This window comes from Petaurus breviceps, unplaced genomic scaffold, assembly GCF_028583685.1.
Source record: "Petaurus breviceps papuanus isolate PSGF00001 unplaced genomic scaffold, PetGlider_PUasm1.0 90723, whole genome shotgun sequence".
NCBI lineage: Eukaryota > Metazoa > Chordata > Mammalia > Diprotodontia > Petauridae > Petaurus > Petaurus breviceps.
Window position 1 is genome coordinate 2,705,006 of NW_027187323.1, and position 26,681 is coordinate 2,731,686.

General features: G+C 34.8%; 1 protein-coding gene across 3 annotated transcripts in view; it reads right to left on the minus strand.

Annotated features, from left to right (window-relative positions):
- EPC2 (enhancer of polycomb homolog 2) overlaps positions 1-26,681 on the minus strand; it is a 187,624-nt gene that overhangs the window by 6,122 nt on the left and 154,821 nt on the right. For all 3 annotated transcript variants that reach the window (XM_069066728.1, XM_069066727.1, XM_069066729.1), the window contains 5 exons: positions 16,536-16,625; positions 14,642-14,787; positions 14,202-14,545; positions 1,815-1,951; positions 274-433 (listed from right to left, as the gene is read on the minus strand). In XM_069066728.1, coding sequence (XP_068922829.1) covers positions 274-433; positions 1,815-1,951; positions 14,202-14,545; positions 14,642-14,787; positions 16,536-16,625 — 877 coding nt within the window. The remainder of the gene's footprint in view (positions 1-273; positions 434-1,814; positions 1,952-14,201; positions 14,546-14,641; positions 14,788-16,535; positions 16,626-26,681) is intronic.

Genomic DNA, 26,681 nt, shown 5'->3' on the forward strand with positions numbered 1-26,681 from the left:
TTAAAAATTTCTACATGATTAAAATTTTAATATTATAATCTTTTCCATTCTATTGCCACAAGTGTCACAGGATGTTAACAAAAAGGAAATCAAAACCTAACTTTGTGAATAACACGACTGGCAGTGTGGCACAGTGGAAAAGGTCATAGGATCTAAGTTTGAATCCCAGGTGTGCAACTTTACTTGGCAAGTCATTTATCCTCTCTGTATCTGAGCTCTGGATCTATGACCCTAAGTTCTTCCAGTCAAAACCACTTGAAATGTCAGCCTTACCTGAAGGCTGGACAACACCATTTATATTACTGTGGCTAGTGCTCTGTTCCTTGGTCACCTCACTGCGAGTTGGAACTGGTGCACTGACCACTGCAGATGCAGCAAAGTGGGCGCTGGCTGAGTCAAGTGTTTTAGACATACAGTCAGAGGTGCTTGAGCCCTACAAAATGAACAAAGTTAAATTCTTAATTCTGATTGTGACTTCCAAAGCACTCTGAAGAATGGGACAGTTCTAAAAGGCTGTTGCCTTTCCCTCTGGAACCATTTCAAAAACACAAATGAAAACATCTAGATTCTGGGCTTTCTTGAAATTCTCAAGTTGCTTGATCAGGATCCTAGAGTCAGTACAAATACTTCATGGAATAACACAAGTCCTTTTAGGAAAATACTGAAACTCCAGTCAACAATATTTACTGCATAAAGATCACTAAAAGTAATGGTGGAAAGTACCAAGGACCTGGGTTCAAATTCCAATTCCTTGTGATATACCTACTATCTGTGTGACCTTGGTTACATCACTTACACTCCCTGGGACCAGGCGTTCTCATCAGTAAAATGAGAAGGAAATTGCCCGTGAGGTCCCTTTCAGCTTTAGATCTAGGATTCCCCCAGATAAGATAGAAACTGTTGCTGTCTGAAAACAATAGTCAGCATCAATATGGGTAGATCCTACCAGGTTTGTCGAACAAAGATCTGGATCCAAGATCATGATAGTATACAGCTGAAAGAGGTTTAGATTCAGATATTTAGCAATGTACTACAGATATCTTTTTTCACTGTTGGCCAAAGTTTATAATCAAGTTAATTTGTACAATTATCTTGGAATATTGACCAGAGTAATAAAGTGAAGATGAAATCTGAGCAATTTTATTTCAATGTACAGATAATAAAGGTTAATAAAGTATACATGTATTATTTACGTTAAAACATCACACTGATTTCAAATTTGAAGCATATGAGGGAGGGGGAACAGTCCTAGTATTCTTATTTTTGTTCCTATTATAGGAATAGAGTCACATCTAGGACTTACTAAAGACCCTAATTTCTGACAACAGTAGACTCTTTCTGCAAAGGACTCCTCATTCTTCCCATGGAAGGTATAATGATAGACAGGAAGGCAGCAAAATAGAGTGAAGTAATTGGCTGGTTCCTTTGTAATTATTAAATTAAGGCACAATAATCTTTCATTTAAAATAAGCATAACAATATAGTGTTTGTTTAAATAATTATTAGAAAATAATAAAATACATCAGAAAAGTTCTATTTTTGGATAAATATTTTTAGTTATACTCTACATCTTCAGAATCTATTCTTAATTTGACCCCCCCCCCCCAATCATGAAAGCAATAAAAAGATTATCTGGCTCAATGAGAAATTCTAAATTTCAGGAATAAGTTAAGGAAATTTACTTTTCAAAAACAGATTAGCTGATGGGAAATTTCATCACCCCTCTAAACCCTAGAGCAGCAGTATCATGGTATTCTTTATGCTAAACAGAAGTAAAAACATCAACAAAAAAGGAAAGTCATAGAATGATTTACCTGTGCTTTTGGATGGGTCTGTTGTGAGGAATGCTGAGATTGCTGTTTCTGCTGAAGCTGAGCAAGTTGCTGCCTTTGCATTTGAACTAATTGCTGTTGATGTGTCTGAAACTGCTCCTCTGTGATACCCCCTGTTACTGTGTAAAGACATTAATTTCAAAAATAAGAACACTGTAAAAGGTAATTTTTAAAACATTATCATAAAATAATCATAAATCAGAGGAAAAAATTGAAATGATATTAAAACTTTAAAATGAGATTTATAATAAGCATATATAGAGAACATAGCTAAAAATGAATCTTCAGGAGAAAGGAGGACACAGCTTAGTCTGTAATGAAGTTTAGTAACAAACTTCCTAGATTTAATTATACTTACTGTTTCATCAACTACTAGACTGCAAACTCCATGAGGGCAGGAATACTGTTGTATTCTTCTCTATATCAACCCCAGTGACTATCACTTCATCAAGCATGTGCTTGCTAAAGAGTTACTGAATTACAACTCTATGATGAAGTTTTTTACCTTTTGAGGTTAGTGATTAACTCTGTCTTCTGTAAATAACTTGCTATATTTCTAGCATCCAGTAAAACCACTTTGCTCCTTCCCCCTGCCCTCCTTTTTCTGCTCAATAGCTATGATTTCATCAGTGTAGTGAGCTTCTTGTGCAGAAACCATAAATCCAAGCACATCAGCAACTCATTTGCAAATTAAAGAGTTTTTTTGAGATTTGCCAAGGACACTTAAGAGGCAAGAAAAACCTGTGCTCATAGAGCTACCATGTACCAGAAGTAGGATTTTAACCTAAATCTTTCTAATATAGCTCAGAAAGATTTTATATCCACTACTCTATTCTGCCATAATAAACTCCCTGTTTAACCAAGGACAGTGAAACAACAAATAAACTATATTTTCAATGATAAAAACAAAGCCATATAAAAAATATAAATGGTGCAAATTCAACTTCACATATACTAAAAGAAAATAGGATTTATTGACAAAGCACTTGGATATCATGGCTATCCAAATTAATTAACACTCACAAGCTCAATGAATAAAAGAAATCAGACTTAAATCAATAATTCATATAAGAAATAAGTTGGAATGTTAAAAAAAAATTAAAATCCAATTCACTGCATGATCAAATGTCTCATAGCCACAAAAATAAGAAAGACTAGTGGACCTAAACAAAAACAAAAAAAATCACCTTCTTCAAATAAAATTCTCAAGATTTTTGTTTGAGGGACCACCACCTGGAAACTTAAACCAAGCAAAACTTTCTGGAAGAAGATGTACAAACTGTATATACTTAATGTCCATTCACTGATAATTAAAACACAGGAATACACACACACACACACACACACACACACACACACACACATTCTCTCAGAATTGGAAATTAGAGTCCATCTATTCCAACCCTCTTACTTCATGAATGAGGAGAAACTAAAGTTCACATAAGTTAAATTACTTGCCCATGGTCACAGAGATAGTTAGGAATAGAGCTGGAACCAAAAAACTGATCTCTCCAACACTCTGTCCATTATCTTTTGTACTATACAAGACTGAACACCCAGGTAACTAACACTCATCATTTTTAAAATGACTAGACTCCACAATCTTATGACAAAATATGCCCCAAAAGCACATGATTAAATACTGAACTTCATAAAAATATTTTCTATATATACCATATAATCAAATTTTTGTTTCACTTTTTCATTCTTTATTCCTTCCTTTCTCTTCTTTACTTTCTGACTTGCAATCAAAAAATGAGTATTTGCTAACACTCTGTACACAGCACTATATGAAGCACCAGGGGAGCCACAAAGAAAACCAAACCTTTACTAAAGTATATAGTAGAGTTGATAAAATTATATACCTACATATATACATATGTGTGTGTATAATGAAAAGACAAATAAAAAAAAACCAAAAATATATGAAAAGTGACAAATGATCAACACGATCAACTATATAGATTCTATCTACTCGATTTAGGTTAGTAGACCCTAAATGTTTGCCAATCATTCCTATACTTATCAGCGTCATAATCCATCTATTGGGCAACAGCAGCACAAAGTACAAGTTAGGTGTCTTGGTTTCCATTTTCACTAAAACCATAGATTTATTCCATTCCCTGTGAGTTCTGTAGGCTCCAGATCTGAGTCTACGCTACTCTAAATGGCAGATTTAGAAAATTTGAATCCTTCTTTGATGTTATCACATCTCTAGACACCTACAATGCCATTCTAGAATATTTTCAACAGAATTCTTGTTGAAGATGATGGGAGAGCAACTTTCAAGTAACATTTTCTATTTTTAAAAAACTCAATAATCTGAGATTACAATACTCACTAAAAAAGATTTAACATCCACTATATCTGTAACACATCAATCATCTTTATGCTATCAACAAAATGAATTCTTCATATCTTCCTTTTCTGGAATCAAGTATTAACATAAAAACTTCAAAACTACAACAAAAATAAGACTTTAATTTTAAATCCAGGACCTTCTAAATCAAAAGGAAATTTCAAGTAAACATGAACTTCCATGAAGTTGGGGGGGGGGGGAAGTTTTGAGAAACAGATTAAGTATTCATGATATAAAAAAAGTAAAATTTCAAGTTAAATTGAAAAACAATATACATAGCCAAGGCTTAGATAGGAATCTAATACAATTTTCAAGAAATACATTTGCAAGTGTGTCAATGTGCATTCCCCTAAATACAATGCTTAGTAGGTCTTTCCACAAATGTGATTTGTCATTAAAAAAGTGAGAAAGAATACAGTTTGTCTACATTGTAGCAAATCTTCTTTGGGCCTGAATAAAGTTAAGCAGGAAAAGGAATGTGCATTCAATGAGTAACTTTAAATCTAAGGAAGAGGGAATACAAAAGTACATTTTTATATTTAAGATTTACATTTTAACAAAATTTTTTTGTTAGAGATAATTAGCATATCAATAGAATTTTCTTCTGTTTCCATCTCCTAAAAATGGGAGTATAGCAAAACTTTGCTAATTTGGAAGCTAGAAAACGGAACTCTAACCTCTATCCAAATTATCATAGATTCTACATATACAAAAACTGAAACTGGTTTTAGGCTATCTCTGAAATCTGGCTCTTCTTGAACTAGGGATCTATCTACTTAGACTATTGTAATGTTACTTTCCCAAAATTTTATTTCTAAAAGTAATTTTTCACTAAAAATTACAAAAGACTTTTTTTTGAAGTGGGGAGGAAGAGGTGTATCTATGATTTCATTTGTGTAGGGATGTTGCAGTGAGAAAACTCTCTTTACCAATGCATTTCCACACCCGTTCTTCTTAGGCCTTCTAGACCATTTTTGAGTTCTTAAAGTGTCCTGTTGGACAGCCAAGAGGGTAAGTGACTTGCTCGATCATAAAATCAGCATGTATTAGAGGTAGGACTTATACCAAGATCTTCCTAACTTTGAAGCTAGATTTCATATCCTTTATACCCTGTTGTCTTTCACTTTTAAATTATTGAGGAAAAAATGCAGATATTCCTCCTCAGATACTTGCTAGCCATGTTACCCTAGTCAAGTCATCTTAGCCCTTGAACTTCAGTTTCCTCATTTATAAAACGAGGGGAAAAATAGCATCATACTCCACAGGGTTGTGGTAAAGATCAAATAAAATAATATATGTAAAGGTACTCTGTGAATCTTAAATACTATATAAAGATAAGCTATTGGTATTATAATTGATAAAAAACAATAATTAGTACCATTATATAAATTATATATACATATTCATCATCCTATCGTAGGAAAAATGAGAGAAAACTCTCAAATGGTTAGTGATCACTAATTCATTAAGATCATAGGACTTAAGAGTTGGGTTTTTATGCAGAAATTTACTACCAATTTTTTTTTTAAGTATTTTTGATACTCTTTCCTACCATGGGAGCAATAGTTGGAAATGTTCTCCATTCCTACCATTACAGATTGATTTGTTTTAAAGTTTCTTGTTCTTTAGGTATCACCCATTACAGGATAACAGAAGTTTCAGAATGAAATAGAACCTCGGAGGCTAATTCAACTCCTTCATTTCATAGGTAAGGAAATCAAAGTAATGAGTATATGACTTGTCCAAGAAAGTTTATGCAGTAAACAGGAGATTCAAGGTTCAAATCCAATGATCTTTCCACTAGACCATGGCTGTCTTCCATGCCATGCTATGACAACTTTATCAGGCAACTGTCTTAAGATCAGGCTGTTCTTTTCAATGGACATTCTTTTGTTAGGTCCCCCCGTTCCATCTTCCCCCCCCCCGGGAAATTTATGCCACTTGCCATAATACTTCTATTTTCTTTTAGTCAGATTAATTTTGCTGGGCATGGCCTAAAGACTATAAAAGTAAAATATGCTCTTCAGATATTTGAGTATGAAAAACCATAATTCACTAGCATTTATATGGATGTCACAACAACTGAATTACTAACTACTGGCCTGAAGAAGAAAGGGTAAAGGCACTAAATGATAATTAAGAAACACAAATACCTAGGGTGGCTAGGTGGCACAGTGAATACAGCACCAGCCCTGGAGTCAGGAGGACCTGAGTTCAAGTCTGGCCTCAGACACAACACAAAACTAGCCATGTGGCCTTGAGCAAGTCACTTAGCCCCAAATGCCTTGCCTTCTCCCCTCTAGAAAAAAAAAAAGAAACACAAATACCAAAAAAGACATTCAAATTTGGATGTTGGCTGCCTGATCATGTTATTGTGTTTACACTATTCCTTTGCAAAGTTTTACTAATATGACCAATTTTGCTTTTGTTGAAACTATCTGTATGCCTCAAGCCAGAATCAAAATTAAAATTATATGACTTCCATCCTATGACAAAAGGAAAAAAAATCCATATAGGAGAAACTAAAAAAAGTGTTAACAGGCTATGCCTGAGGCCTTTGATCAGTATGATATCACAGGAATAATGAAGTAATTCTATTTTGTTTCTTCCTACTCTAAACTACCCACCCCCCATTTTGTATCCAAAAATTTGTTTGTATATTGCATGGAGGACATACCCATTTTAAATATATTAGATCCTATACTAAGCAAAATGCAAGAAAACACTCCCATGCTCATGGCATGGATCAATCAATTTAAATACTGGAAAGCAGCTACTAACTTCAAAAAATAATATTAAATCTACATTTACATATTTCATGGGAAAAGGCCAGAGATCCCTTCCAGTTTTAAATCTGTGATCCTATGATTTTTTTTCATGACTCAAACTGACAAAAGGGTATTACCATCCCCCACCACCCCCAGAATACTTACAGAATATGTAATATTTTATTCTATTTTTTTAAGTGCATTTCTTTTTTTCACACTACCTCAAGGAGATTTAACTTCTAACTGAAGAAATTTAAATAATTTTCCCCAAATCCAATGAAGAAAAGGTTACAATACAAACCTTCTGTTCCTATTTTTCATGCTAAGGTTTTAAGTCCTCAATTTTCAATGGATGACATATTCCCATAGATTATCCTAAAAAATGTGAAATTAGAAGGCTAGAAATAAAGCTGAGAGAAGTTTTCCTGTTATCTTTTTAGGGGCTACATTTAGCTATTCTATCTGGAAATTTATCCTATTTTTAAAAGATCAACCTCGCCTAGAGAATGGTGATTTGATATCTCCTTTGATACTTCTTCTAGTAGTTAACTGTTATGAAATATTCCTTTTCATTGACTAGAAAAAAAATCTATCTTTCTATATGCCAATATCATAGGAATGTTTTCTACCTTAAATGTATTTTATACTGAATTTTATTCTTATTTCCCAATGTCATTTGATTTCTGAGCCCAGTCTCCCAAAGCCTTAGATACTTGTCATCATCTAGCTGAAAGATATATTTAAAACAAACAAACAAAAAAGGCATTTCCAAGACTAAGTCTGGTTTAAATGCAAATACTTACTGGCTTTGGGACTGAACATGTTCCACTACAAAAGGGCTCTGTATTCCGTTAGTCAGTTTTAAACTAACTCAGTCTAGACCAGTTGTTTTTAACTTTTTTTGTGTTACAGACCCTCCTTTTGGTACTCTGCTGAAACATATGGAATCCTTTTCAGAATAATGTTTTTAAATGCATAAAATAAAATACAAAGGGAAAGGAAACACAAAGGAAACTAATTATATTGAAATACTGTTACTGAAAGGGGCAGTCTGAGCTCAGTGGACAGAGCAGAGGGTTTGGAGTCAGGAAGATCAGAGTTCCTATCTGCCCTCGGAAACTTAGTAGCTATTTCACTCCAGGCAAGCCACTTATCCTATTTGTCTTGCTTTTCTGGAGAAGAAAATGGCAAACCACTCCTGAATCTTTGTTAAGAAAATCCCATGAGGGGCAGCCAGGTGACGCAGTAAGAGCACAGGCCGAACCGGGATAGGTTCCGGCCTCAGATACTTGGCACCCACACAAAATAACTGGCCATGTAACCTTGAGCAAGTTACTTAATCCCAATTGCTTTAAAAAAAAAAAAAGAAAACCCCATGAACAGTAATGGTTCATAGGGTTATAAAGAGTTGGACAACAAATGAACAACTATAAAAAAAAAGTTTGTGGACATCATGTTAAGAACTCTTCATCTAGTTCAGGAGTGTGGAACCTGTAGCCTCAAGGCCAATTATGGCCCTCTAGATCCTCAAGTGCAGCCCTTTGACTGAATTCAAACTTCACAGAACAAATCCCCTTAATAAAAGGATTTGTCCTGAAAAATTTGGATTGTCAAAAAATCCTACCCAGTTGTAGCCTTGGGGCAACAGGTTCCCAACCTCGGTCGGTCTAGTTCAAGTTTACCAGTTTAATAACAGGCATCATATAGTATAGACTTTCCTAATGTCAAAACAGTATGATATAACATGGGGAAAGGAAGGGTAGTGTAGTATAGTGCAAAGTGTGTTGAAGTCAGAGAATCTGGGTTCAAATCCTAGCTGTACTACTTGCTGTCTGTGTGAATCTAGATAAAACACAAATTCTCTTGAATTCAGTTTCTTCATCTGTAAAATAAGGGGGTTAGATTGTGAGATGATTGCTAAGGTCTTCTCCAGTTTTAAAACTATGATCCTATTATGCTAATCATTGACCTTTTTTTTCCTGGATTTACCAGGCTTGTCACTATCATAGAACAATGTGTTAGTTGGATTTTTTTCTTAAAAAGTAATGGCTATGCTAACTGATACCAGTTTTCTTTTCTCTATGGAGTGTTAACATATTAATTTTTTAATTAAAATATGGTTACAAGAACAGGGTCTCTTTCCTGTCATAAATAAGACTGCACTGCATGGCTCATTTTCAAACCTTCTGGTTCAATGCCAAGAGAAAGGCCAAAAAAATTACCAAGCTAATGTGAAGGCCAGTTCATAGTAAAGGTTGCCGATTCCTTAAAAAGGAATTTTAATGTATCTATTACAGATAAAGACCAAAGTTCAACTAATAATCAAAAGCAACTAGAGCAAGAGAACTAGAAAACAAAACTGTTTCTGCACCGTTTTTTCATACCAAAATTAAATGGAATGTTTGATTCATTGAGAGTTCTCTACATTGCTGTACTTGGTAATTAAATTTCTGCCTGCTTTCCCACTGCTTCCCACCCGTTTAAATAGTGAGTCATTTTTGCAGCATAGGCAAGTATAGGGAGACAGACATATCTATGAACATTGGAGATGGGGTCTGGCTGAGAGCACTATGCAAAGCACTCGAGCAAAGAAGGAAGAAGGCAGTGCACTGAGTGCAAAAGGAGATCCTAAACCCATACTAAAACCCAAAGCAGGAATAGGTATCATCTGGCAGCTTTGTCATCTACTGCCACAGTCCTAGGTCACAGAATCAGAGCAGACTGAGAATGGGACCTGTGCCCAGAGTGTCATTATGGGGTAAGGAGACTTGAACAGTGTACCAGAAATTCAAAAGCAGGCAGCAGCTGTGTGGCTCAGACCCCAAGAGTAGAACAGAGTCTCAGTTCCAGCTTCTAGATCAGCCTGAATCCTACAGAGGAAAAACCAGGGTAGGAATCCCAGTTCAAAGACAGCCCACAGATCTGTCTTTCTGAACCAGCAAAGTTTCCTAGCTGGCTGATGGGCTGAGTTCAAGGGCAGTTTACCATTGTTTAGACCCAAACTCAGGTCAGAAACTTGTAGTGGAGCAGGAGGTGAGAGGGTGGATGGAGGGAAGATGATCAGACTTTGCCCTGAATCAGACCATTTCAGGAGCACTAGGCTGCTTGCAGGTCCCCAGCCTGAGCTGAGGTCCCGGAAAAATACAACTCAATACCCCAAAAGAGCAAAGACAAGATCAGTCTAGACCTTCTTTCCAGAAGCGCTCAGAGTTTAGCCCTCATATAAAGTATTAAGTCAGGAAGTAAGCTGGAACAATGAGGAAACGAATAAAGAATGCCACATTTAAAATTTAAAACAAACCAAAAAAAACCCCACCACTATTTTAGTGACAAGGATGCTTAAGACAGAAACAAATGAGAATGACTCCAAAACACCTAAAGCAAAGCCTCAAAGAAAAACACAGGTTGGCCATAAATTCAACTAGAATTCCTAAGAATTTAAAAACTTTTTGTAAATGAAATGAGAATACTAGAGGAAAAACTGAAGAAACAACAGCTGTTAGAAAGAATTAGAAAGAAAATTAACAGCTTGGCAGAAGCACAAAACCTCATCCAAACAACAAACTCACTGAAAAATGAAATGGACCAAATGGAAGTGAAGTATTCAATGCAACAACATGAAATACTGAAACAAAATTAAAAGACTGAAAAACTAGAAGAAATGTAAAGATCGGCTAGGTGGCGCAATGAGTAGAGAGCTGGCCCTGGAGTCAGGAGGACCTGAGTTCGGATCTGGCCTCAGACACTTAACATACACAAACAAAAAAACTAGCCGTGTGACCTTGGGCAAGTTACTTACACCCAAGTGCCCTCCAAAAAGAAAAAAAAAAGAAATGTAAAGATGTCCTTAAAGCAAAACAACTGACCCAGAAAACAGATCAAGAAGAAAAAACTTAATCACTGAACTCTTTGAACAACATAATGTAACACAACATAACAAATCATAACATGTCATAATGTTGTAACAAAAGCAAACAAGCAAAAAAAAAAAAGAGCCTAACAAATCCTCTTTCTAGAGACTGTATAATGTGAAAAGAACAGAGAACTGAAAATCAGGAAGCCTGGATTCTACTTGTCTCTGCCATTAAGTCATTGTGTAATAAGTCACTTCCCCCCTCAGTTTTTTTGACATACAAAATAAAAGGGGTGGACTAGTTGATCCCTAAGTTTCATTCTAGCTCTAATATTATATAATTGTAGTACAAAGATGGTTCCAGAAGAATTTCCACTACCTTACTGATCCGTACTACAATGTATTTATACAATGTTTTATACTTACGATTAATAATTAATAGTATCTTATGCTGAGGCTTATAAAGTGCTTTCTTCACAATAACTCTATGAGGAATATAATGAAAGCATTATACTCATCATTTTCTGGATCAGGGCACTGAAGGTCATAAAAGTTAAACTACTTGCTCATAGTTAATGGCTCACATTCAGACCTAGGTCTTCTGAATGACTCCAGTGCTCCATTCCCTACAGAAAGCTCTCTTCTACCTATACCATAACTTTAGAGCCAAGGAAACTAATTCTCAGACAAGATTAAGTGCTCGAGCCAGAACTTACACCTAGGTGGGTCTTCTGACTCCTAGTCCAATATGCTTTCCATAGTACAAAGTTTACTTACCATTCTGCCTGGTCAGTTTTTGTTAAAGGGATAAATAAATTACTATACTGAAAAGTAAATAGCAAAAAAGCTTATATTTGAATCTCCTGACAAAAATTTAACTTGCTACATCATGTCACACAATCACAGTTCTTTACTTTAGCTTTGTAGTTCTTAAAGGAAGTACCAAAATCACAATATTTTAAAGATACAGTACATATCATCTAGAAGAAAAAGAATGCTTGGTCTGTCAAGTAGGAAAGATAAAACTCCTATTATTCCATGATGCATTCTTTCACTTAAATATTAACTACTGAGAAAGTTGTTAGAATTTAAATATGAAAAGCACACACAAACACATGTGACATTTATAATTCTCGATTCATGGTGGTATGCAATTAAATAACATTAGAACTTTAAAGCTAAATATTACTTTTTCTCTAGCCCAAGTAATCTCTTTTTCCTCTGAAATAACATGGTGGCACTTCATACCTTACTGCACATTCAATCTATTTTACATACTGTTACATTACTGTTATTTATAAAAAAAAAAACTTAATAGATAAAAGTCTGCACTAGCGCTCTCAGAGGAACCCTTGATCATCTTCCCCTACACCAGATTTCTTTCTCAGTTAGGCTATAAACTTTATCTACAATGCCAAGAAATGTGTCTTATTTTCCTATGCATTCTAACACTGACAGTGTACAGAAAATGTTTAATAAATATTTGCTAGGTTAGCATTTATTAGAAACGGATATTGCTAATATCTGGTACAATTGTATTGTACTAAAAAAATACTAAGCTATATTTTTCTGGCATAGTATAATTTCTTTACAAAACGAGCTATAATACTAGTCAAATCCTATTACATTAAATATCTTTGTATGTATCAAATATCCATGTATCAAGCCCAGCTAACGGTGAAGTTATATTGAAACAACCAATTGATGCAGTGTAACAATTTTAATAGTCTGAGGCAGCTAGGTGATGCAGGTCACACCAGCCCTGGAGTCAGGAGGACTTGAGTTCAAATCCTACCTCAGACGCTTAATACTTACTAGCTGTGTGACCTTGGGCAAGTCACTTAACCCCAACCGCCCTTTCTTCAACCCTCCAAAAAGACCCCCCCCTCAAATTTTTTAATAGTCCCTTGGAATTCAATGAAAGTATATTTGACCTTTTGCAAAACAGTACACCATACCTTCTTACTATATTTAGGTATTTTTGGCATATTAGGTATTTAAAAACAAGATTGTATAAACCAAAGGGAGTCATATATCATAATATGAAGCATGTATATTTCAGCTTCAAAATCTTATTATTCACTTATTATTCATGAATACTTATTTATTCAAACATTCAAGAGGGTTTAAAAAAAAATCTGGACTGGCCATAAACTTTACTAATTAATAGACTTTATGTACCACAAAGTCATTTTCCCCTATATTCATTTAGAAGAGAAATAGTTAATTTGAAGAACAATGTGTCTACTTTAAATTACTTTAATTTACATTACTGTTATTTGTGAAAAGAAAAAAACCTAATAGATGGAAGTAGTCTAATTTTTCATGAACATTTTAAAAGAAATACTTCTATACCAAGTTTTAAATGTAAGTAGTTCAATGATAAATGATTGAACCCTACTGAGATCAAATTTCAAGCTAAAATGATTTAAGTCAATTTCAAGCAGTTTAATATAATTTTGCATACTAAAATGCACCATCACGTTAATAATTTAAAAATACAGGTACATATATGTTTCACAGAAACAGAGTATTCCCACAGTATAAACCAAGATACAACTACTAGAATCTCTGGATATCATACATTATTTACAATGTACATATCATAAGAATATTAATAAATTACATGTACACTTGTCATATAAAAAGGTTATCTACAGATGAAACAAAATCCAAGTTACATTTTTATAGTCTTTGGATACCATGTTATTTACATTGTACATAGAAGGAATATTAAAAGAAAACTGAAGAGCACATAGCCAAGCAATGTCTCAAAATTAAAAAATACTATTCAAAATTAGGTCAAAAGAGAAAAATACTTCAAATAAAATTACAACCTTTTACAGATTTTTTAAAAAGCATTCAATTTTGGGGGAATTAAAATATAATTTCCACATTACTCACAAGGAGCTACATTCTGCTTACAAACTGAAGCAATATGGTATAGAAAAAAGTTAACTGAATCCCAACAAACTGTATCTAGCGGTGTTGGGTTCTGTGGCCGGTTCTCCTATAGTGGATCCCCCCTGGACACTACAATATGCTATACCAGGTAAGCATACTCAAAACACAATTCATTTTAAAATCATAGCTTATAGTACAGTTAAAATGATTGGTCTTGATATGCTTACTTTTTGCCTGGTTTGAACAATGAAAGACAAAGGAAAATATGGATCAAAATAGCATTTTGCTAGTAAGTAGGATTCAACAACTCTATCTTACTATGAAATAGTTTTCTTGGTACATCAAAAAATGGAAAAATACACAGAAATATTTTAAATATTGGTTTGGAGCTTGTATTCCTTCAACAAGTATCATTAGGCTAATACTGTAGGCAGGCACATGCTTCAAGCTCCACAAGTCACATTCTTAACAAATTGGTAGCCTACCTGATATGCCATTCCTGCTGGTGTTCAATAAAGCTACAGATGCTGCAGAAACTCTTTTATTGTTCACAGTCTGCCCTGGTTTCCTTGAGGTACATTCTTCACTATCACTGTCCTGTAAATTTAGTAGCCTTGGTTGGAAACACTGCAGTCGACATGATCTGATATTGCTTAGTATTTCAGAAAGGGACAGTCTGTTTTCACAATGTTTATTGGAAGCATTGGTCCATGAGAAATTAGAAGAAAAGTCTACAGTTTGGGAAGAGCTTGAAAAACCATTCAGCATTTCAGGGTCTAGCTGTTTCAGGACAGGGTCATGTTCTGTGGATATCCGGTCCATTATGACCCTGAAAAACAGTGTATGATTAATTACCAACTACAAGAGCTTTATAGAATTTTCCTTATTTTTCACTGCCTGAATAGACTGAAAACAAATCATTTACCTTCCACCTCTGCCAATTCTCCTTCTTGCGAATCCTATACATCTTCTTGGGACAGTAAGAGTTGTGAGGCAGTGCCTATATCTCAACTTATCTAAATCTGCCAGTTCTGAATTGTCATTTGAATGGTTAGTTTGGTCCAAACGAGGCTATAAAGAAAAAAAAAAATAAAACATATAGACTAAGATAAGAAACATAGTCAACTGTATGGGAAAAAAAATCTAATAAAAAAACCCCCCTAAATTTAGTAGCATTGTGACAACTAACCAAAACTTAAACAAAAGGTTGTTCTAAGCAGCTCATTGCATTTTTTGGAAAGCTCTAAATGTTAGAAAGATTTTCCTTATCTCTAATCAACCTGCAACTTCTGTCTTTATCATTTCTATTTCTGACTTCTTGGGCCCAGCAAAACAAGTGCAATTCTTCTTCCACAAGACAGAACTTCACATATGTGAAGCTAAATATTTCTTCCCATGTTAAATTATCTTTTCAATAAAAACATACACAGCTTCTTCACAGATCCTTATATTGAATGGTCTTAAATTCACTTACCTTCCTGATTCCTTACATTAGAATAGTTTCTGTTTATGAGGGTGTTTCCTAATACATACCATTCATCCTTATTCTATACACTAAGTTTCAACTGAGAACTGTAATTACACTGGTTTTCTTGGTTGCTATACCACGCTGCTAATTTACAATAAGAAATTCATAGAATTTTTTTAAAAGTTCACTTATTAAAAGTTTTTACTTTGGGTTAATTATTTTAGAAGGTACATATTTTTAAAAGACTAGGGTGGGTCCTGATATTGAGGTTAAGAGTTTGAGAGTGGTACTATTACCAAATTATAAATGTCCTGGTTTAGGAAACTAAACAGAAAAGAATTTAATTTATAATAACTAAGAATCATCCTTGAAGCAGCCACTGGCCAAATTTAAGCTTCCAATTTACCTTTATTTACTTTCAAAACAATGATCCAATCAATTGCTTTTCAGTTCCTATTTCCCTTCATTAAAAAGACTAACCTCCTGTTATCCTCTGCCTTCTGTTCCCTTTAAAAAAATTAATTTTTGTTTTTATTGCTCTGGCTACCTCAATATGCAACTCCCAACTATTATCTTTATGAAAATTTTGAAAGGAGTGACAGACATAATGTGTGTGTGGCCTGACTGAAGATTACAAGATAGACTGATTCTTCAAAAAGCACTTGAGAACCAGTCTAATTACCTTACAATCAATCATACCTTACAGAATAATTATATTACTTGAAATTCAAGCAACCAGAATTTTGGGCTGACTGACAGGTTTTTTATATCTTTTATTAATTAATTCTTTGGGGTTATATACTAAATGTATTTCAACCATTTTATGTGTTAACACAAACTCAACAAAGTAGTTCAACAAGACTTGAATTTTTCCTAAATATACACACTATCAACAGAAAAACTCATGTCTAGTTACACCAATTAATTAACTGAATGACTGGATAAAACATTGTCGTAACACCTTTAAGACTGCCATGGTCACATTTGGTACCTGAATGAGTGGGCAGATTAACATCTTGCACAAGTCAAATAGTTTCCCCAAAGTGAAATGTTTTAAAAGTACACACTGCTGCTTTTTGTTTTTATTGAACCCTAGGAAGGAAATCTTGGATAAATTCTCTGCAGCCAATAAATCTACAGTTAAAACAAAATTTTAATGAACATAAATGAGATTCTTCAAATAAAAGAACCCAATGAACTTAGGAATGATTGACTTACTATCTTTTAGCTTCTGTTCTTCACCCAGTAGTTGCTAAATAAATATTGCTTACTAGCATCCAATTTCCAAGTCAAAAGTATGGTACCTTATTCTATTCCAGTTCACAATACCACAAAAAAGTAAAGCTCTTACAGCAAAATATTGGCATCCTGCCCTCCTCCTGAAAGCACAGGGACCATCAGGATCATTTTCTTCTTCAGGTTCTGAAACTGGTGATGGTACCTAAATGGAAAAAGTATTTCATATTTAGGTAAGAATTAATTTCATAGTTCTATATTTAAATATTCCTAAAATCAGAATTCTGGGCATAAGTAATAATCACTTAAATCATCAAAGACTTCATTTCTTCCCAAAACATTATTTAAAGGCTATTATTTTGGTTTTAAATGTCATCCACTCATCCAGATCCTGCTAGAGAAGTACATCAAGAAAAGTAAAATACTTTAAAACATGTCATTATTTCTTACTGGTCTGAAAAAAAACCCCAAAACCTAGTTCATCTCAAGAGCTTGGTGCTCTGTTGTTGTTTGTCCTTTGTTCTTTAACAGGACCGTGACATAAGGATGGTGATGCCACGACTGGCAAGTGAATTGGATTTAAGTGACAGAGGACTATGCAAAGACACAGCCTCATTCTCTCATCGGGAGTCACCTGGGTCCAGTAATAAGATATAGGTCAGGATGACTGGAGATGGTTCTGGATGCAGTGAGAGACTTTGGCCTTTTTAAGCTAAGGTCTTACCCAGGTCTCTGTTTGACTGAGGTAAGTCCCATTCAGTGATTAAGGCTAGGTAAGAAGTGAGGCAAAGAATGGCCTCTTTTGCCTAGTCCAAAAAAAAAAAAAAATCAATCAGGAGAGGATGGCCCTCAGGATTTCTGCCCAAAACAGAAACAATTGCTATTTACATTCACTCTGAGCCAATAGGACCCAAACAATGACCACCAAATGGAGCTTAGGTTGGGACCTATCAGAAGCAGAGTGAATTGGGTTTAAGGAATTGTACTTTAAGAAAGAAATCTAGTTGTAAACTCCAATATATCTTGTAAGGTTTCAGCCATCAAGATTTACATTCCTGAGGCAGCTATGTGGCACTGTGAATAGAGTAGTGGCTCTGGAGTCAGGAGGACATGAGTTCAAATCCGACCTCAGACACTTGACAAACTTACTAGCCATGTGACTTTGGTCAAGTCAACCCCAACTGCCCTCAAAAAAAAGATTTACATTCCTTTGAGCAGAGTTGGTGCTCTGCAATGAGCAAGGAAAGAGGCACTGGGTATAGACAAAGTAAGTGGTAATTTAGATAGAATGAAGGGTGTCCAAAAGCTTCTAGGCAGGGGCAACCAGGTGGCACAGTAAGAGCACCAGCCCCGGAGTCGAGAGACCCAGGATCGGTTCCAGCTTCAGATACTTAACACCCACACAAAATAACTGGCTATGTAACTTTGAACAAATTACTTAACCCCAATTGCTTAAAAAAAAAAAAAAAAGCTTCTAGGCACCAAAATGTTCCTACCACCAGCTTCCCACAGTTAATGACCTTTAGAACCCTTCTTTCAGGGTAACATTATCTTCAAAAGATTCCAGTTAAAATGTGGAGTGATACGCTGATTTTACTCCCTATTAATGCATTGCTTTATGAGGTACAGTGGATGGAGGGTTGGCTTTAGAATCAGGAAGACTTGGGTTTAAGTCTTATCTCTGAAACATTTTAGCTACAGGATCACAAGTCACTTAGGATTAAGGCTCCAGGCAACTAAGACTATCTATTATAGACAACATATCTATGTTGGAACATATTTCCACACTACTGAAATTAGAGGTTGAGCCTTGGCCCCACCAAAATTTAAACAGACAAGCTAGTAAACAGCTAAGTCTAGAGACAAAGGACTGAAATGAGGAGTGGAAAGGGCTAAGAATGAAATAAAGTTTGTTGGTTTGGGTAGTAAAAAACAAAGGACAAGGGCCCAATTATGGCACATCAGGTTCCTGAGGAGCTCAGAGGAACAAAAAAGATATGGGGAGCAGTTTAGGGGGAGGAACAGCAAAGTCACATAGAGAGCTCCAGAGAGGCTGCATGGCCAATAAAGTACTAAACAAACACTCTGAAGACCCACGGTTCTAGGCTCAGCTTTGCAATGCAATATGTGTGACCTGGGTTAAGTTACAAACTCTATAGTATTCACTTCTTTTAAATAAATTAATTAGATGGCCTAAGACCCCTTCTAGCTCTGACATTTTGTGACTATACAATGTACCCAAACAAATGTACTTTAAAATGTAAATATTTAATAATTTTAATAACACCTCATCTATCCAACAATTTTACTCATGTAAAATACAGCCAAGCACCAGGAAGTAAGCAAAAAGAGGCCTCTGAGCAGTTAAAATAGATGTAATAAAGTATATGCACTGAAGTTCATGTACTTTATTCACAAGAGAGCCCTTGGTTCCTCATTCAGAACTATTTAGTCTTACTTCACACAAAATTTATGCAAACTTGACTATCTGGTTTTCAAGCCCACAGATGAAAAGCAGCAAATAATGAGTGTGTTAAGGACTGTCAAGCTGATAGCAAAAAGAACAGCTGACAGAAAAGTTTTAGAAAACCTACAAAAAGCACAGTAAACTAGGGATAGTGAACATAGGACAAACAGTTCTATAATAATCCAGTTGTCAGGGAAAAGTTATATTATAAGTATACTCCATTTTAGAAGACAGTAAAGTATATAATACATTTTAAGAATTATATCCATAATGGCTACAATAAAGTAGTTTGTCACTTAAAAGACTATCAGGTATCTGGAAAAGTTATTCATTTGCAACACTGATGTTAGGTAAATGAGACATTACTAAAACCATATTTGATCAAACATTTTATCACAAAGCTGCGCTCCTACCATGAGGAGGAAATCGAGAAAAAAACTTTTTCCCATTTAATATTCCCTTTTATTTTTTCTGCCATTCCCCCTGAGCCTCCTAAAAAATTTAAGGAATATTAACTAATTGAATGTCTTTCCTTGCCAAGGTAGGCAAAAGATTAAAGGAGCAACAGTGGAAACATATTGCTTATTTCCTGCCTAGATGCAGGGAAAGGTGCCTCAACCAGCTTTGTCTGGCAAAGAATTACTGTAACTGGCACTGAACAGGCTCAGTCTGAGAAGAAAAGTGCCTGTTTGAGGTACTAACATACTTCCACAAACCCATGGGGAGACAGTGAAGCAGTGAGGGGTGGGAGTGGGGGTGAGGCTACAGCAGTTCCCTGGTTCTTCTTCCCTGAGGTCAAGGGTACTTAAAGCCCAAATCTGAAACTTGAAAGGAAATCCTAAATGTGAGTATCATCTTTTCAGTCATTTTGCAAATTACCTCTTTATCTTTCCCCTTCTCTTCAACCAACCCCAACTCTAGAAACTTCAAGAAACTCTAGAAACTTCTAGAAATTTATCCTTTTGTCCTCCTCCATACAATTAGACATACAAAAGTTTTCCTTAAGACTCCTCCAAATCCCTACACAAAATGTTTACTTCTTGTAAAATTTTTCAGGACCCAGGGTAGAACGAAGAGAAAGTGACATCAGGAGTACCTACAGGGCAAGAACATAACTCTGGGTACTAGTTCCAGTTCTTACAATAACAAGTTGTACAAAATTGGAGGTCACGTCAAATTAGATCTATCAATTCTAGACATCATAAAATCAAAACACTTTTAAAACAGAGTTATTACTAATTATTTAACTTCAGGTGATTCATTGTCCTTGGAAAATAGAATCTCAAATGATATATTAAAGGTTGTCATTACCAAGAGTCAGTGATTTGTGCTACCTTATGTTAAGAATGAATTTATAATGTGAAATGATAAGAGAGAAATTATGTGAGTAGATGTAGGTAAGCAGAAGTAGTGATTTTGAGATACATTAAGCATAAAAAAATTATACTAAGTAACATTTATCTAACGAGATGGAGATGTTTAGAAAGGACTTGGCATCAGTGGCAAACAGTTAAGGATGTACTTCAGACTGAGATGCTTCTCAGATTTTCCTAGTTTATTATGAATCTACCATGCACAAATTTATCTAACACTTCTTGAATCCATATAGCCAGGCTGAAACATACAAACAGGTTATATCTTAAAAATTCACTTATTAAGTTGGTTGTTTGTATAAAGGTATGTGCTTTCCTACAAAAACAAATTATCCATGATTGTTACGTTTCTAGGTCAACCCAGACACTGGGTTATTTAACACACTGTGGTAATGTACTGTAGGTTTGTAACAATGTTTCTATATAGGTAAACGTGTTTTGCATTTCAGTTTGATATTTCAGGTTACACTTGTTCACTACAGCCCTTACAAATCTGAAGTCCAGTTTTCATATTTCAAGCTACCTTTCAGGAAGTGATTTTGGTAGCAGAGATAAAGTCTATAGACCTGGTGCTAATACCTTAGGTAATGATTATCAGTCAGGTGCTATCCAATAAACAGAACCTGAAGATCTCTGGCCTGCAGGGTTAGTAATTAACTACTTTTTAATTTCAGAATTTTTATGCTTATAAATCACTGGTATTATCTAGTCAATTCAATTCAAAGGAAATCCTAGATGAAGATCCTTCTACCAAAACATTACAATTTACAGTCTTAGAGGTTTACCTAGGGTTAAGTTATTTGACCAGGATCTCACAGCCAGGTTCACTACTCCATGCTGCCTATGCTATGTAAAGCATTGAACATAATGCAGGAGCAGTGTGTGAAAAAGTATCAGCAGGGTTTAGCAGACTGGAGATTCAATAGGAATCAAGTTATACCACAGCCAGGGTGGGGGAGAGAAAAGAAGGCTATCTTGGTTACATCACAATAAGTGCACTGACAGTTCCATGATACTCCAGACTGGATTAAATGAGATAATATTTGTAAAAAGAAGTGCTTAGCGCAATGCCTGGCACAAAGTAGGTTCTTAATAAATGTTTATTCCCTCATTCCCTTCCTTTACTAGGACCTAGTCAGATTTCACTAGTGTTGTCTTCAGCTTTGAGCGTCACATATTAGGCAGAGCATTAAAAAACTATATAATATGTCCAGAAGAAGGTAAATACACTGAGGACCATGGCATAATAAAACTGCTTCAAGGACCTAGAGGGAACACTTAAGCAGATGTCATGATATGAAATGTCTTTACATTAAAAAGGGATTATTAGATTTGGTTTTTTTGTAAACCCAGAAAATAGTGTTTGCTTTGCAGAGACACAGATTATGGTTTGATGTAAAGAAACTTGATTACGGTGGTTGTAAAAAAAACAAAAACATGAAAACAAACAGAACAGACAGCTTTGGAAGGTAATGGATTATGCTTCCCTGCAAATCTTTTCAAACTTGAGATCTACTTGTTTCTTTCATTAAAAAATTTTTTTCTTTTAATTTCTGAACTTAAAAACCCAACCCTCTGTACCCCAAGGGTGTTTTTATATGCACAGAAGAACAACAGTAAAAAAGAGGTCTGGTATACAAACTGAGAATCTATTTCTTACTGTCTGCTTTTATTATAAGTATGTATATACAACACTCCGCTTTCAAAACCACAATGACCTGTTTGTGCTTCCTTCTGAACTGTCTTCTGTTCTTTTCTGTATATTTAAAATGTTTCAGTAGTTTTCTCTCTCTTTTCTAACTCTCCGTTCCCTGTCCCCATTTGAAAGGGAGGGATCACTCTTTTAATAAACTAGTATAGTCAACTAAAACAAATTCACACAGAAGTCAAATCCAAAAATGAATTTTTTTCTGTCCAAATCTTGGAACACATCACCTCTGTCTAGAGGTATATAACATGCTTCATCATAGATCCTATGAAGATGTGGTTGGTTGTTGCTTTGATCAAAGTTCTTAAGTCTCTTAAAGTTGTTTTTCTGTATGATGTTGTATAAATTGTTCTCTTAATTGTGCTTAATTTACTTTGCATCAATTCATACTTTTCAGGATTCTCTGAAATTGCATCTTTTATCATTTCTTATGGCACAATAATATTCCATTATATTCATATACAATAATTTGTTCAGTCATTCTCCAAATGATGGATAACCCCAATCATTAGCTTCCAGTGCTTTCTGTTTTTTCTTTCTTCCTTTAGATCCCTCCTTCAGGATCAGGAAATTTTGTTTTTTTTTGTTATTACCTGCTCCATTTTTGAGTGTTACTATTACTTCCCTCTTATTAACCTCTCTTCTCCCTATCCCCAACTATTTCTCTGTTAAGTTTGATGCATCTCTATATCAAACTCTGTGGGTGTGTTCAACCATCCTTTGTTTAATTCACAGAGGCCCTTCAAATTGTTCAAATAAATTTACCTTTTTGATATTATCTGATCTCTTGTACTTATACTTCAAGGTTCAAGGTTCCTATTCACCCCAGTTCTTTTCATTGGAAATGCTTCTATTTCTTATTGAAGTTTCATTTTTCCCTTATAGGATTATGCTCAGTTTTGCTGGGTAAATTATTTCTGGTTATAAGTCTATCTCTTTTACTTTTTTTTTCCCCCAAATATTGTATTCCAAGATCTCCTTTTTTTTTTTTTTAAGTAGAAAATGCCAGGTCATGTATCATCCTGACTGTAATACCTTGGTACTTGAATTGCTTCTTCCTGGAGGCTAACAGCATTTTCTCTTTGATGGAGAAGCTTTGGATTTTGGCTATGGTATTCCTGGGACTTTTCATTTTGGAGTTTCATTCAGGAAGTGACTGGTGAATTCCTTCTGTTTCTACTTTGCATTCTGGTGCTAAAAGATCTAGACAACTTTAATTTGTGATTTCTCTAAACAAAGTTTTGAGACAAAAAAAAAAAAGCAAAACACTGCTTTTAGGGAATTCAGTGAGTCTCAAGTCATTTCTTCTTAACCTCTTTTCAAGATCAGTTATGTTTTTTATATCACAGCTTACATTTTCCAATTTTTTAAATTCTTTTGATTGTTTTCTTTTTTAACTTATAATTTTAAAAAATATTTTCCTTTTACATTATCTATACTTCCTCCTATATAAGCCTTCTGAGAGGTAGCTCCACCTCTAAGAACAAAGAATTTTTTTTTTTTAAGCAATCAGGTTTAAGTAACTTGCTCAAGGTTACATGGCCAGTTATTTCTGGGTGTGGTGCTAAGTATCAGAGCCCGGATTCGATCCCAGGTCATCCCGACTCTGGGGCAGGTGCTCTTACTCGCTGAACCACCTGGCCACCCCTAAGCAATTGGGGTTAAGTAACTTGCTCAAGGTTACACAGCCACGTGTTTCTGGGTGGGTGCTAAGTGTCTGAGCCCAGATTCGATCCCAGGTCATCCTGACTCTGGGGCCAGTGCTCTTACTCGCTGTGCTACCTGGCCGCCCAGAATTTTTTTATAAAAGGAAAAAAATGAGGAAAAGAAAAAATTCAGAAAAACAGATGAATATACTACAAAAATCTGATATTATATGTAATGTTCCACATCTATCAGTTTTTCTGATTGCTTTTCCTCTTTTACTTTTCTATTTTTAAAAATAATCTTTGTGGTAAGAAATGGCTCTCTGGAAGATGGAATAAAAAGGGAGAAAAACACATAAATTAAAATGCATGCGTTTTAAAAAACCTTCCATACCCAGATACCTCCTTCCCCATAAACAAAGGAATAGAAGTATCTTCTCATATCTCTTCTTTGGAGGTGAAGCTGGTCCTTTTATTATTCTGCAACATTTGTTTTCGATGGTTTTGCAATCCTTCTTTCCATTTACATTGTTGTAATCCTTGGGTATACCGTTTTCCTACCTCTGTTTCACTTTACATCAATTCACATCAGTCTTTCTATGTATCTCCATATAGTCATTTCTTGTAGCACAGTAACATTTCATTACATTCATGTACCATCATTTGTTTATCTGTTCCTCACTTGATGGACATGTTTTCTTTCTTTTTCCCTACTACAAAAAGTGATGCCATAAATATTTTGGTGTCTTCTTTCTTTTTGTTAACAACTTCCTTGAGATTGTATATCCAGGGGTGCAAACTTTGGGTCAGAGAATACAGACATTTTAGCCACTTTTATTTGCAAAATTTCAAATTGCTTTCCAAAATGCTTTTCCATCCACTGACAGCTCCAACAACACACCAGTGTGCCATCTTCCTATAAGCCCTCCACAACTATTACCATCCTTTGTCATCATCACCAATTTGCTGGGTGTTAGGTGAAACCTAAAAAACTTATATTTTTCTTACTGCTAACATCTTGGAGATTTCCTTCATATTGCTAATGCTTCACAACTCTTCTTTTGCTTACCTTAATCATACCTTTGATCATTTGTCTAATAACATATTATCTTATTTCTATTAGTTGCTTCTACATTTTAGATACCAAACTCTTATCAGAAATATTGATAACACAAGGATTCTTTCCCCCCAGGGAACAGTTTCCCTTCTCATCCTAGTTATATGCATTAATTCTGTTTGTGTAAAAAGTTTTTCAATTTTATGGAATAAAAATGTTCTAATTTTATGTTTTTGTAATTGTCTCTATTGCTTGTTTGGCAAAAAAAAAATTATCTCCAACCCACAGGCATAAAAGATATATTATCTATTTCTCTTCTCGTAATTTAAACATATGAGAAATTTATTGTAGAATGTTATAAATTATTTGTCTAAGTCTAATTTCTTTAAAACTGCTTTCCAGTTTTCCTAGTAGCTCTTCTCAAATAAGTAGTTCCTTACTAATTAATTGATGTTTTGGTGGTTTACTGAGTAGGGGGTTAAGTTCCATTATTTCTGATACTCACTTGTTTAATGTTTTTCATTAATCTGCTTTATTTTTTAAGCTAGAATTACTGCTACTTTGTACTATAGTCTGAAATCTGAAAGAGGGAATACTCTTCATTCCTACTTGTTTTTGATTCCCTTGATGCTCTTGATAATTTGTTATTTCATGTGCAATGTTATTATTTTATCTATCCCAATAATGCATCCCTTCAGAACTTTGATTGGTATAGCATTAATTCTGTAAATTAACTTTGGTAATACCGTATTTCCCCGATAATAAGACACTGTCTTATTAAATTTTTTGGAAAGAAAAACACCAGAGGGCTTATTTTCAGGGGAGGGCTTATGTTGTCCTGCCTCAGCTCTCCGCGGCACTGCTCTCAATGGCGCCAGCAAGCAAATCACTGGGGAAGAACAGGATGACGCGCTCACTGCTACGGCTCTGATTGGATGCAGCTTGGAGAGCGGTGTGCGTTTCACCCGGGGGGGGGATGGTGCATACAGAGGGTACCATAATGTAGCGTGTAGCACAGGGGATCACCTTCACTACAGTAGCAATCTCAATAGGGCTTATTTTCGGGGGAGGGCTTATTTTAGAGGAATCTTACACAGTAAGGGGAGGGCTTATTTTCGGGATAGGTCTTATTATCGGGGAAACACGGTAGTAATTTTTATTATATTGGATATTCCTTTAGCTTTTTAAGTTTTTATATTTTTTAAGGATTCTTTTGGAATTGAATATACAAGTACAGAGTATGTTTTAGTAGAATGACTACCAAATATTTTAAGCATTGCAAAGTTATTTTGAATGGGAATTTTTCTATTATTGCTTCTTAGACTTTGTTATTACATAAAACTGCTAGGTTTTCTGAATTGCAAGCTATAAAACAAGTAGCTTACAACTTTTGCTACAACTACTACCTCAGTTTCATTGCTTATTCCCAAGAATTTTCAAAACATATCTTATACCTTCATGTGATCAATAAAAGAAAGGATGATTTTATCTACTATTTGCCAATCTTTATGCTTTTAATTTCTTTCTCTTCTCTTACTGCCACTGTTAGCATTTTTAGAACAACAGCAAAGAACAGCAGAGTAAAGGGGCATCATGGCTTTATTCCTGTATTAATTGGAAAAGCTTCTGACATATAACCATTGTATATGATGTTTGCTTTTGAATTGAGATACAAACTTATGTTATAAAAAAGTACCTCACTACTTACAATATGTAAGATATTTAAAATAAATTAGCTCTTTTTCTTTTTTGTATAATAATGCTGAACCACTTACAGACCCTTCTATAAACCTAACTTGGGTCAAAATGAATGATATCTTAAATAAATCACTGTAGTTTGTTTCAAAAGATTTTATTTGAAATTTTAGCTATTAGAACTATATTTGTCTCATAAAAAGAGAATGGCAATGTGTTTTCCTTCTCAATTTTGAGTATTGGTAGCAATTGCTCTTTAAAAATGTGATATAATCCTCCTATAAATCCATCCCGCCTTGTCCTCCCCTTCCATTT